At 35.5% G+C, this 13,038-nt stretch overlaps 2 protein-coding genes across 2 annotated transcripts; both read left to right on the forward strand.

The window, feature by feature from the left end:
- Positions 1 to 385: 385 nt before the first annotated feature.
- LOC123696416 (condensin complex subunit 1) lies at positions 386 to 9,761 on the forward strand. The gene is made up of 21 exons (XM_045642573.1): positions 386 to 634; positions 709 to 822; positions 896 to 1,068; positions 1,192 to 1,364; positions 1,545 to 1,686; positions 1,773 to 1,868; positions 1,942 to 2,112; positions 2,209 to 2,370; positions 2,485 to 2,622; positions 2,828 to 3,187; positions 3,266 to 3,595; positions 4,266 to 4,466; positions 5,130 to 5,666; positions 5,871 to 6,050; positions 6,370 to 6,581; positions 7,564 to 7,734; positions 7,932 to 8,204; positions 8,377 to 8,641; positions 9,075 to 9,254; positions 9,439 to 9,541; positions 9,629 to 9,761. Exons 1-21 carry the CDS (start codon positions 517 to 519, stop codon positions 9,706 to 9,708), a joined length of 4,179 nt encoding a protein of 1,392 aa, XP_045498529.1. The 5' UTR covers positions 386 to 516; the 3' UTR covers positions 9,709 to 9,761.
- An 835-nt stretch (positions 9,762 to 10,596) lies between these two features.
- LOC123696413 (putative nudix hydrolase 6) lies at positions 10,597 to 11,875 on the forward strand. Its single transcript, XM_045642571.1, has 4 exons — positions 10,597 to 10,918; positions 11,013 to 11,220; positions 11,300 to 11,448; positions 11,574 to 11,875. The coding sequence occupies exons 1-4, from the start codon at positions 10,651 to 10,653 to the stop codon at positions 11,864 to 11,866; spliced, it is 918 nt and encodes a 305-aa protein (XP_045498527.1). The 5' UTR covers positions 10,597 to 10,650; the 3' UTR covers positions 11,867 to 11,875.
- The last annotated feature ends 1,163 nt before the right edge of the window (positions 11,876 to 13,038 follow it).

Below are 13,038 nucleotides of genomic sequence, written 5' to 3' on the forward strand. Positions count from 1 at the left end.
AGCCACACCTCCGTACCTGTCGGAGTGGGCAGCGTGAGGTTTTTCGTTACGCAATTTCTGGATTTGGTCCCCGCGCTCAAGGCCCGCGATGGAAGCTATGCAATAGCTTAATTAATGCACTCTCATGGTTTTAACATGAAACGTATAACGTACATGTTAAATTCATCTGTACTACTCTGTGTATCACGGTTATCAAAATTAATCTTTTAATCTTCCCTTAGGACCTTCCCTTTTTATATGGCCTTCTTAACTTATTGGCTAAATTTAGAAAGGTGTAATAAGGGCTTAACTATTACACATCTACACACATACATTATCTATGACATAGTCTATGATTTTTGACATCCAAAGACTTATGACTACCTATCTAAATTCTAAATTCAAATTTAAAAACAAACCGTTTGTACACAATACACTTGAATTGTTTTGACTTGAGATTTTATGTGACGAGAATAAAATGCTTTCTTTATAATATTACACCAAGAAAAGTGTGATTTGTAAATATAGGTATCTAAAATGACTTCATTTGAATTTAATATCCCACTAAAAAAGGATGAATTATTAGAATGTCACGCCGGACAGTATCATGTTGAAGATGTAGTACAACCAAGATTACTTTTGTCCAAATTTCAAGGTAGAAACTCTACTTCAACTCTTTTATATTAAATATATTAGAAGAAAAATAAATTACGCTCTTCCATATTTCAGATGCTGCCCGTGCTTATAATTCGGATGGAGTTGATTATATACTTGAACACTTTGATACTTACTTTTCAATAATAGTGCATGGGACTAAACTTGAGTGGAATGTTATTAATAAAGGTAATAAAAACTTTTAATTAATCATTTATTCTTATATATAAAGGTGGTAATAATAAATAAATAATGATTTTAGGGTATGAACACATACTGCGAACTGTTAAAAGCTTATGTACTTTTTTGGAGCCTATTCTTCAAGAGAAAGAAATTGAAAGTGATGTCCGTACTAAATACTTGAATGTTGTTAAGATGACATTGTATTTATTTACACAAATAATGAAAACTAAAGATGCTAAATTAGCCGCTGATGTGAGTAACTTGTAAGATATGTGTAATTTTGTCCTTTTTAAACCTGGATATAATTAAATAATGATGAATATTTTTTTCTAAATAATATTCTATCTATCTATATTAAAATATATTTTCCTACAGAATTCCACAAAACTAACATTAGGGAAAAAAGGCAAAAAGACAACTGAAGAAGATGATTTATGTGGATGGACAGAATCTGATAAATTGAATGCTTTGATTTCCCTGCATCAACTATTGCAACAACCACTGTCACGCCTATGGGACCCACCATTAGCGGAGGATAACTTTGTTTCGTAAGTTTATATAACTACTGTTGAAATAGTCTAAGCATCTTTAAAAATATACATATCAATAAATAGCTTCTATAGTAAATTTTATGCATATAATTTAACATACTGTGTTTTGTATATTAAGAATAAGAAAAATATCAATAATTGATTCAACATTTTAATTAATTTTCAATAATGTTTCAGTATGGCAGTGGAGCCTTGTTATGTGGCATTGGAGGATCAAATTATCAAAACAAAAACTGTCAGGGAAACTGTATTTCAAATTCTAGGAGTCTTGATTAAACGATATAACCATGGAACTGCTTGCATTATTAAATTAGTTCAGGTGATGTATTTTTAAATACTTCTCCATAAATCTATAACTATTAACTAGTAATATCTGAATTTTATTTGATGTATTTTTTATTTTAGATTCTACAAATGGTTGAGCATTCAATATCACCAATGTGTGCAGGTGTAGTTCAGTTAACAAAAGATTTTAGTTTAGGAACTTTTGCCCCACAAATGGTATGTATTTACTGTGATAATTATATAGTGTTTTTTAAATGCATTCTAAACTTTAATTTACACATTTGTATAGGTGCGTGAAATAGCTGAAGCTTTGGCTTCTTCTGAAGAAGAGAATAGTGCAGGCACTGAGCAGGGTGCGGCCAGGAACTGTGGAACATTTCTGTTAGAGCTCACCAAAGAGCTGCCTAAAGAAATGACAGGAGCTATGGCAACAATTCAACCCTACTTAGAAAGTGATGAGGTACAAAATAATTATTTATGAACTGTGTAACTAATGCAACTAAAATTTTATTTTTGCTAATTTGTCTACATTTTTGTATCAATGTCATATTTTCAGTCATACACATTGCGCATTAGTGTTCTTGGAATGATGTGTGAACTACTAAGCGTGGAATTGACTGGTGAAGGACTCAGTGATGAACAAAGGATTCAAAGAGATGACTTTCTTGATGACCTTTATGATCATATGCATGATCTGTCCGCATATGTGCGTCATAAGGTAATTTATTATGTTATTCAATATTATATTATAGTGTTAAAGTTGGATATAATAATTATTTCACCAGTATTCGATTGATGTAGGTAGTTATTCTTGTAATATGTTACTAATTAGGTTCTTCAATTCTGGAGTCGTTTGCAAAAGCAAGGCTGTGTTCCTGTGGCACGTGTGCACATTGTTTTGGAGAGAGCTATTGGTAGACTGCGTGATAAAGCTGCGTTAGTAAGAAAAGCTGCCATACAACTTCTTAAGGTACCCAAACATTTTATTAATTAACTGCACACCTTATCCAAGTCCCATCTATCACATATCTATTATCTATCCAATAAAAGAATCACTAAAATCTTTTTATAGAAAGATATGTTGTAACTAATACTAATTTAGTTTATGTAATATAATAATTATATTGTTAATATTTTATTTATGTAGACTATAAGATATGATTTACTGATTTTAGATATTCTTGGAGTACAATCCATTTTCTGCTGATCTCAAAGTATTAGAAGAGCAATTAGAAAAAGAATTGAAGATAGTAGAAGATATTCAAAAGAAATTAAATCCTGGTCCTGATCCTGAGCTTGTTAGGAAATGGGAAAAAATTGAAAAAGATGTATTTAAAACAATAAAAGAGAAAATGGACACTCTTACTCAAGATGAACCAGAACTGTCACAGGCCACTGTTGAAAACTTATATGAGTCAATAAGGCAAAGTTTAAAAGATAAACATTATTATAAGGCATTCTTGATCGTCAAACACACTGAACGGCTGTATCCTAACGCAAAGATGTTAAGATGTGATATGCCCAAAAGTGATCAGGTAGGTTATATTGTATACTTACATGATTTTTTTTTTTTAATAAAAAATGTTATTATTAATGTCTTTTTTTTTTCACAGATTGAATACTTTGTAGCATTATTAAGAAATATATTTGTAATACCAGATCGCAGACAATCAATGTCTCTCACACAACCGTGTGTGAATGAAGCAGCATTACTCAAACAATTAGAAGAAAAAGAGGCTTTAGTTGCTTTCCTTCAAGAGTCAGTTCACTTCAGTAGATTACTGTCTCATGCAGTGCCTTTGATCAATTCTTTATTGATGTCAAAACAAGCCGGTGATGTCAGTGAAGCGATAGACTTCTTTACGGCGGCTCATCATTTTAAAATAGAATCTGCTCAAATTGGCGTGGCCAATATGCTAATGCTTGTTTGGTCACCCGATCAAGTGAGTAATTCCTTTAATTTTTTTTAATTTGATTTCATGCCTATCGTAATATAACAAGCATTGTTCAAATATTTCTAATCGATTTCGTAGGTTTAAGTCTACGTAACAGTTCAAATAATGCAAAAAAAATCCATCACAATCAGTCGTGCCGTTTTTCATTGAGTATTAATTTTGTAGTTTAAATTTGTGAACTATCTCAATCATTGACAAACAATATACAACTAGACGCACAAACACACATTAGAATTGTCCCTAGCAAACTCTACGTTATCTAACGAGCAATGAAAAAACTTGGATCATTACTGCCACAAAAGAAGGTGTTAATTTCAATGAATATCAACAACGCTGCACAATTTTTGTCGACGTACTTAAGACTCTACTTACATTTCTTCATTCAAAAAAAAAAAATCCGTCTTACGCTTTTTCGATCAGGCCACGTGTCCTGACGCGAGTTTAAGATTTTATACCCAACGCCGCTAAAGAAGTTTTCACTTCAAAAACCATAACGTTTTCCCACAATTTTAATTTTATAATTTTTGGAAATGTTGAAAAACGTTTTTCACCCATTTAATATTATCCAACTTTTATAACTTTTGGAAATGTTCAAAAACTACGCCCATACGTTATGATTTTTTTGAATATAAAATTTAGTTGTTTAAACTACTACCAGGACAAACGCGAAGCAGTAGAACGTGCGTACCGCAACATGTACCTAGAGTGCGAGAGCAAGCCGGAGCGTGGCCGCGCGTACACGATCGCACAGAGCCTCACGTCGCTCGCGGCGCACGTGGACCGCGGCAGTGCACTCGCGTTGGAGCATCTTGTGGATAAGTGGGTGGCCAAAGGGGATATCACGCCTGCTATTATACAGGTACGGTAAAAATAAATTGTGTTTTCTTATTGTTGTTGATTTTATATTGAATGCTGGAAGTTCAAATTTAAACGCGATTAAATTATTATATTATTTACTAGCTTCCGCCCGCGACTCCGTCCGCGCGGATGTCGGTCTTCGCGTGGATGGTTATTTCTCCATTTTGAGTACCTCTGTCAATAACATCTTATAAATATCTATTGGACCCAATTCCCAAATACGGCTAGGCCTATAATAATACGCAACGTGTGTTCGCGGTTCTACGGAACAACGTCTATGGATAAAACTGAAAAATTAAGATTAATTTTTTTCTTCGTATTTTTCCAGGATAAAAAGTATCCTATTTTACGCCCAGGATAATAAGGTATAATTATACCAAGTTTCATCGAAATCGAACCGCTAGTTTTCACGTGATGCCTTCACATACAGACAGACAGACAGACAGACAAAAATTTTTTTAATCACATATTTGGGTTTGGTATCGATCCAGTAACACCCCCTGGTATTTATTTTTTCAATATTTTCAATGTACAGAATTGACCCTTCTACAGATTTATTATATGTATAGATTCGTATGATATGAAATGTTTTTATCTTGTTCTATATATGTAAATCGTAAATATGTATACGATTTTTAATAAAATCGTGAAATTTCTATTTTAGATATTCTGGGAAATGTTTTTGAAGAAGATTAATGGAACCACGGACATGGAGAGCTATGCTGCATTGTCGTTCCTGGTTATGATAGCAAAAGCTAAGCCTTCAGTGGCTCTTGCAAATTTAGAAGTTATTCAAACATATGGCCTGACTGGCGATTACAATTCAAGAAATTTGAGCGCTCAGCTATTGATGGCGCTCTCCAAGAAAGGGCAAAGATATCCTCCTGATCATGCCATATTCACAACTTTGTTTGATAGCCTGATGGAAACATATATGAAATTTAATAAATTTGTATCATTCGCCGGCAATTCTATAGACTTCATTTATGCAGTCTGTGATGTTCCCGATGTGGTGTGTGTAAAGATTTTGGCCGAAATGTATAAAAAGCTAGAAGAGAATATGGAAAAGGATGGTGAAGAGGAATCAAGTATGCCTACAGAACTGTTAACGAGATTCGTATTTGTGCTCGGACATGTGGCACTACAACAACTCATCTATCTGGATATCAGCGTCTATAGTGAATTGCGCAGGCGCAACCAGGTATGTAATAGATTTCAGAGAAGTTATGTACAAATAAATTCATTAAGTATAATTCAAGTAATTCCTAGCACATTTAATATGTTATATTTTAGATATGGTATAAACAGTGAATAATATGAAATCACAGAGTCAGTATTTCTTCTTCCTTATCTTATTGAGCAATGATAAATCTCAAGATACATTTAATTAAAATATTAACCATAGGTGCGGGAAGAAAGAAAAGCGGAAGAGAAGAAAAAGAAGAAGATGGGTGCGTTCGCGACACCCCTGCGTCGTGGGCGTGCGGACGACCTGCGGCGACAGACGCTCATGAACGTGAGCAACGCGAGCGCGTCCTCGCGCGGCCAGCGGGCGGCCAGTGTCACTTCCAGTAAACAGACCTCGGTGAGCGGTTTAACTCTTTTACTTCTAGAAAAAATATTTACTGCTTTATGTGTTTACATTATAATGTGAAAACAACATTATAATATTATTATGTTTGGAATATACGTAAAAACGAGAGTGTTATTTTAAAAGTTTAAACACTATCTTTTGGAAAAAATAATCCTTAAATGTTCTTGGTTGTCTCCTAATCATATTATGTTTTAATCGTTTACTAAACATAAAAACATTAAGCTATGACTTGAAAATAACCATCAATTTAGGAAATTTCGGTTAAACAGTGAAACAATATTAATATTTAACGTACATTCTGTAAACCCAGGCAAATACAACAATGACGGAGGACGAAGCTGGCTTGGAAGGCGCAGTAGCGGATGACGCGGACGCGGAGTACGTGCGCGGCGTGTGCGAGCGCGACGTGGCGGGGCCGGGCACGGCGCTGGCCCGCTACGTGCCGCTGCTGCGCCACCTGCTGGCCAGCGCGCCGCGCTGCCCGCCCGCGCTGCAGGCGGCCGCCGCGCTCGCGCTCACCAGGCCAGTGCTAAACATTGTGCTCACATCGCTACATAGTACGTGCGCGGCGTGTGCGAGCGCGACGTGGCGGGGCCGGGCACGGCGCTGGCCCGCTACGTGCCGCTGCTGCGCCACCTGCTGGCCAGCGCGCCGCGCTGCCCGCCCGCGCTGCAGGCGGCCGCCGCGCTCGCGCTCACCAGGCCAGTGCTAAACATTGTGCTCACATCGCTACATAGTACGTGCGCGGCGTGTGCGAGCGCGACGTGGCGGGGCCGGGCACGGCGCTGGCCCGCTACGTGCCGCTGCTGCGCCACCTGCTGGCCAGCGCGCCGCGCTGCCCGCCCGCGCTGCAGGCGGCCGCCGCGCTCGCGCTCACCAGGCCAGTGCTAAACATTGTGCTCACATCGCTACATAGTACGTGCGCGGCGTGTGCGAGCGCGACGTGGCGGGGCCGGGCACGGCGCTGGCCCGCTACGTGCCGCTGCTGCGCCACCTGCTGGCCAGCGCGCCGCGCTGCCCGCCCGCGCTGCAGGCGGCCGCCGCGCTCGCGCTCACCAGGCCAGTGCTAAACATTGTGCTCACATCGCTACATAGTACTATGTATAAAGCCGTCACTTAGTCGCCTCAATCACTTAAGTTGCTTCCCGCTGCCTAACTGCAGTAGGTAAACGTAGATCTTCTGGATTTCGCTACGATATTGGATGCGAATTTTGGTACTAGATAGAGTGATGGTCTATATTACAATCAAAGACCGAAAACGCTTATTGAGCGAAAAAATAGGTCAAAACGCGTCATAGACACAGTACCCACATAACACCATGTGTTACGTGGGTACTGTGTCTCCAACTCTAATGAAAACAAAAAGTTGTGACAAACATTTCTATGTTGTGTCTAGACCACATAATGAAATTCGTGTCCTGGTCGACATGCCATTCGACCACGACGAAAATTTACTACCAATATAAACTTTGCAATCATGTTAAAATCATAAAATATTATACAGGTTCATGTTGGTGTCGAGTTCTGTATGTGAGGATGGTTTACAACTAATGGTCACTGTGTTGAAGAGATCCAAAAACGTTTCAATGAGAACAAATTTAACGATTGCTTTTGCTGATCTCACGCTGCGTTTCCCAAATCTCACCCAGCCATGGACACATCATATCTATCACATGTAAGTAGTTAATAAATTATTTTTTATCATATTATTATTACTTAAAATATTCATAATTCATACAAGTTTGCTGTAACAAATGATTTGCCGTGTAAAATATTTTAAACCTAATATTTATTGTATGAAAAAATACAAAATTATTTTTAAGTTATTGTGTCATGCTTTCTTTATTGATTAATGTTTATCTATTGTTACAGTTTAAGCGATGAAGAATTAGAAGTTCGTCAGTGCGCTGTTAAAATGCTGTCCTTCTTGGTTTTACACGAAATGGTCCGAGTCAAAGGACAGATAGCAGATATGGCGCTCTGTTGCGCAGATAAAGACCCGAATGTTGCGTCCATGACTAAATTATTCTTTAAACAATTGTCACAGAAAGGAAACGCATTGTATAATGTAATGCCCGATATTATATCGCGATTGAGCGACCCAGAACTTAATGTACCCGAGGAACAATATAGAATTATTATGAAGTAAGTAATGTATAATATTTGCCCACATGTTATCATAAGTGCTTTTAAATTATATTCATATCAATCTATTGAACTCATTATACAGACGTTTATTTTTTAATAAATATAGAGTCATATTAAATTTTAGTTATCATCTGAATGCATTTTAAATCAATCTAATCAAATTTTCTAGGTATATAACATCTCTGATACAAAAGGATAGACAAATGGAAGCACTTGTAGAAAAATTATGCCAAAGGTTTAAATTATCTACAGAAGAAAGACAATGGCGGGATCTTGCGTATTGCCTCTCGCTGTTCACGTATAACGAACGGTCTCTCAAGAAACTTATAGAAAATCTAGACTGCTATAAGGATAAACTGCACTGTAAAGGAGTAATGGAATCATTTACTACACTCATGAATAATACCTCCAAAATGGCTAAAAATGAGATAAAGGTAAATTAGTTGATATAATTTTAATATAATCGCACATTTGAATAGTAAATCATACAACTTTAAATTATTTATTTAATAATGTTTTAATCATTGTCATACTGTAAACAGCTGCACTCACATTCACTTATTAAAAGGCTGTCAAAAGCGTATAGTTTTTTTGAAACATTTATTCAAATGAACACTTCTACAGTATCGCTTTTTAGAAAACTCTGGACAATAAACGCGTAGGCAGAGTTTTTCGTTGGACAATTTTTGAGCGTTATTTAAGACTTGTTGTTTAGTGTATGACAATGCTCTCAAAGAAACTATGTTTTTTTATAATACAATTAGGTAGTATACATTTAAAAAATGTATAACAAAATCTTGTATCAAAAAATCTACCTACGTATATTTGTTAATCAAATCTATATTTAAAAAATCCCGTATTTTACAGACTCTTGTAACAGAACTGGGCGACAAGATAGAAGAGTGTTTCGCGGTTCGTGAGAACGAAGATGGTGAAACGGAACAGACTAACGGTGAAGAGGCAGAAAGAGAAGATGTTCCCAAAGCGACGCCGAGGCGGAAAGCTGCACCGAGGCGACAAAGAGTGCGCTCTGAGAGCCCTGATGAGGTTAGTGCTTTATAATTAATAAAAAAAATATTGGAAATGCTGTTTCTAACATTATTATATATTGGTGACATTTTTTATGTTATTTGATTTCTAGATTCCATAATTCCTAATAAGTTCAAAATGATCAAACAACATTGCAAATAACTTTAACATTGGTTTTATTGTTTGAATTATTTGTTTTTAGAATGAACCTCCAAATAAAGAAAATATGTCCCAGTCTGTAAGGAAATCTAAAAGGAAAGTAACTCAGAGAACAAGAACAGCTACTAATGAGTCAGATGAATCAGGTAACGATACATTCTTTATGCTTGTATATATTTTTATAATTATCATTTCAGAAAATATATTAAATCAATATTTTATTTATTTTTCAGATGATGAAGATTTTCAAAAGAAAGATGAAGAAGTTTTCAAAAAACCCGCCGCTAGAAAAGGGTCTAGGAGAAGAAATTAAAACCTAATTTATTTTAAGCATTTTAATTAATATAAGAAATATTTCAACCACAATCATTTGGTTTTATTTGATAAATTTCAACCCTACAAATATGAAAGATTTTCTTTCCTTATATATTTTATGTTTAGATATTTTTCCATAGAACCGTCAAAAGCCAAAAATGATGACGCAGATATAATATAGATAATGACTTCTCATCCGATCTTTAAAATCACATTTTGGAAATGTGCAGCATGTATTTTGGGTAGTATTGTAATGCATCCTTTTTTTTCAATTAATTAATCACCTATGTATTAGTTGGGAGAAATTCACAAAATTATAGAACGGGCATGGAATACCTCCTTCTCTGCCGAAATCAGAATCATAATCTTTGTGATCTAGACTACTATTTGGGCGTATTCAGAAAGAAAGCCTGAAACTTATAAGCGCTTATCGGCGCTTGTCAATGCTCAAACCAGCTTGTCAAAACCAGCATTGTCAAGCTTGTTAAAACCAGCATTGACAAGCACCGATAAGCGCTTATAAGTTTCAAGCTTTCTTTCTGAATACACCCTTTGGCTTGGTGGGCTTCACAGGTGGGCTTGGTATTATCCAGAGCTGTGAACTAGAGGTATTATCACAGTCTAAAAACGATTACACTGTGGTATTAATAAGAGTTTAAAAAAATGGCAATTCCCACTGACAGTTAATAATTAATATCAGCTGACGCCTGACAAGTGACAAATGACAATATAAAAATATTGACACTGAATTTTTTATTTTAAAGTTCTTCTTTTTTCCAAGTGGCAACTAAAGTTTGTTTTGATGTCAAATGGTAGTAAAATTAACACATGTAGGGCACTTGTAGAAAGTCAGCAATCAGTTAAACATCCTTCCTCTATGGTCAGCAACAAAATATCAATAAACACTTATAATTAGGCAATTAATCAAAGTAACAGTCTCATGACAGCATTTTGCCTTCAGTTTTGTCCATTCTTTTATATTTTTAAGTGGAACCTTCTTTTGCTGGGTATATTTATAATGGCACGACCAGGTTTATCCAAATTAACACACATAAAATGCCGATCAGGCATATATCCACGCTCAAATATTGAACGACAAGTCATTCCCGATGATAAATTAAAATGGGAGACTGATTTTACAGAATATAAACCACCTTGCTATACTTCACCATCTATTATAGGGAAACCCTGGGCTGACCCAGATATCGGTAGGTAGTTATTTAAAAAAAAACTTAATTGCTTTTCATTAAAAAAACCTTAATCGCTAGAATGAATAGTTATAAAATTGACATTTTGTTAAAGGTGCCCATAATTTTAATCCAAAATGGAATGAGCTAGATGGAGATGTAAATAGAACTAGTTACATGGGCCAATATAAAATAGTAAATAACTTTCCCTTAAATCCTATTGGAAGAACTGGAATTTGTGGGAGGGGAGTACTTGGACGATGGGGGCCAAATCATGCAGCAGATCCCGTAGTCACAAGATGGCATATAGACTCAAATAATAAGTAAAAAATTTTAAAATTTTTGCAATTTTAAGCTCTATTGAAATTGTTATTTAAAAATAAACATTTGTATGTATTCTAGGAAGATCCTACAATTTATAGCCATTAAAAGACGTGACACAGGAGAATGGGCACTTCCAGGAGGAATGGTAGATCCTGGTGAAAAAGTTGCAGCTACTGCTATCAGAGAATTTCAGGAAGAGGCTATGAATTCTCTCCAAGCGAATGAAGGTTATTATTATAAAATAATAATCATAGTAAAAAAAAATATATTCATCAAGAATTGATTATGGTCAAATTTTAGTTTTATTAGTTTTTTTATCCTATATCACTAATTATTTTTTTTTTCATTTCAGCTGAAAAAGAAGCTTGGAGGGGAAAGTTGAAAGATTTTTTCAGTGGTGGCATTGAGATCTACAGTGGCTATGTAGATGACCCACGTAATACAGACAATGCATGGATGGAAACTGTAGCCTTCAACTTCCATGATGACACAGGTTCAGTTGTGGGCGACCTCAAGTTGCAAGCTGGGGATGATGCAGTTGGTGTGAGATGGGTGGATGTCACACCAGATTTAAAATTATATGCAAGCCATAAAGACATTGTTGATACTGTATTTGATAGATATAAGGAATTTATGAATAAATAATTTTATCAATGCAAGTTTTTTATTTATTGACAAAAATATATGAATGTACCTCTTCTCAATTTTAAAGACATTATAAATTATAATATACTAGTGGTTCGCCCCGGCTTCGTCCGTGGTACCTACGTGTTTAAACTATCCCATCTCTCAAGTTGGATCGAATTGCACATGGTGTGCGAATTTTATTATAATCGGTTTAGTGATTTAGGAGTCCATTGAGGACAAACATTGTGACACGAGATTTATATATATTAAGATGTCCACAGAAATATGATAATGGACTGTTATCCTGTATTATAAATTATTTTATAATCCTCATAATTGTGATACTGATTAGGTACTACTATTTTATGAAATTAAATCTGTATCACTAGTCATAGGGTTTCAATAAAACAGCAATTAAATGAGCATCCTCTTTATTTCTAAATTAAAAGTACATTACATTACGTAATCTAGTAAGTCACCCAATCTGATACAAAATATAAGCAATAAGAATAACAGTCACCATCCAATAATACACTTAAACTATTCAAATCAATCTAGATCTAACTTCCATAGACTAATCTTCAGATTAAAATTGGTCCCCTGCATTGCTATTATGATGTATTATTAATGCAGTGTTGTCATTGTACTAAAAAATTTCTTATTGCACCATGTAAAACAGTAAATGCACAATAATTCTAATTATAAGTTTACATATTTGCCAAATCTCATTATGTGTCCACTTACTCCAAGACCAATGACTGATTTTCATAAGCACCAAACAAAATAAAAATTGGTAGTCTGTAAAGTCGGTTTACTGACGATAGTTGAACGTGACAACGTCTTAAGGCCGATTGTGCTTCTTTGTCGCTCGTTCCGCGCTCTCGCTTGCACTTCAAGCCTTACATGGAACGCCTCAGAGCGAGGTAACGCCGCATGAGTCATGATTTTTCGTGCGTGCAGCCGGCTTTATCGAATTATAAGACGTTTTCACGTCAAAAACCGTACCATATACCAACAAAAGAATACCGACGACGATAATTTAAATGCAAATGAACTGTATTTCTCCATTCACACATATTTACGAGTTTGACTTGCTTTAAAAAACGATATTAACACTTATTTGCTAAGATTTGGCAAACATGTAAACTACTTAAAACATTATGGATAACATACCACTTACTAAATTACTA

The sequence above is a fragment of the Colias croceus genome, chromosome 12 (assembly GCF_905220415.1).
Source record: "Colias croceus chromosome 12, ilColCroc2.1".
Lineage (NCBI taxonomy): Eukaryota > Metazoa > Arthropoda > Insecta > Lepidoptera > Pieridae > Colias > Colias croceus.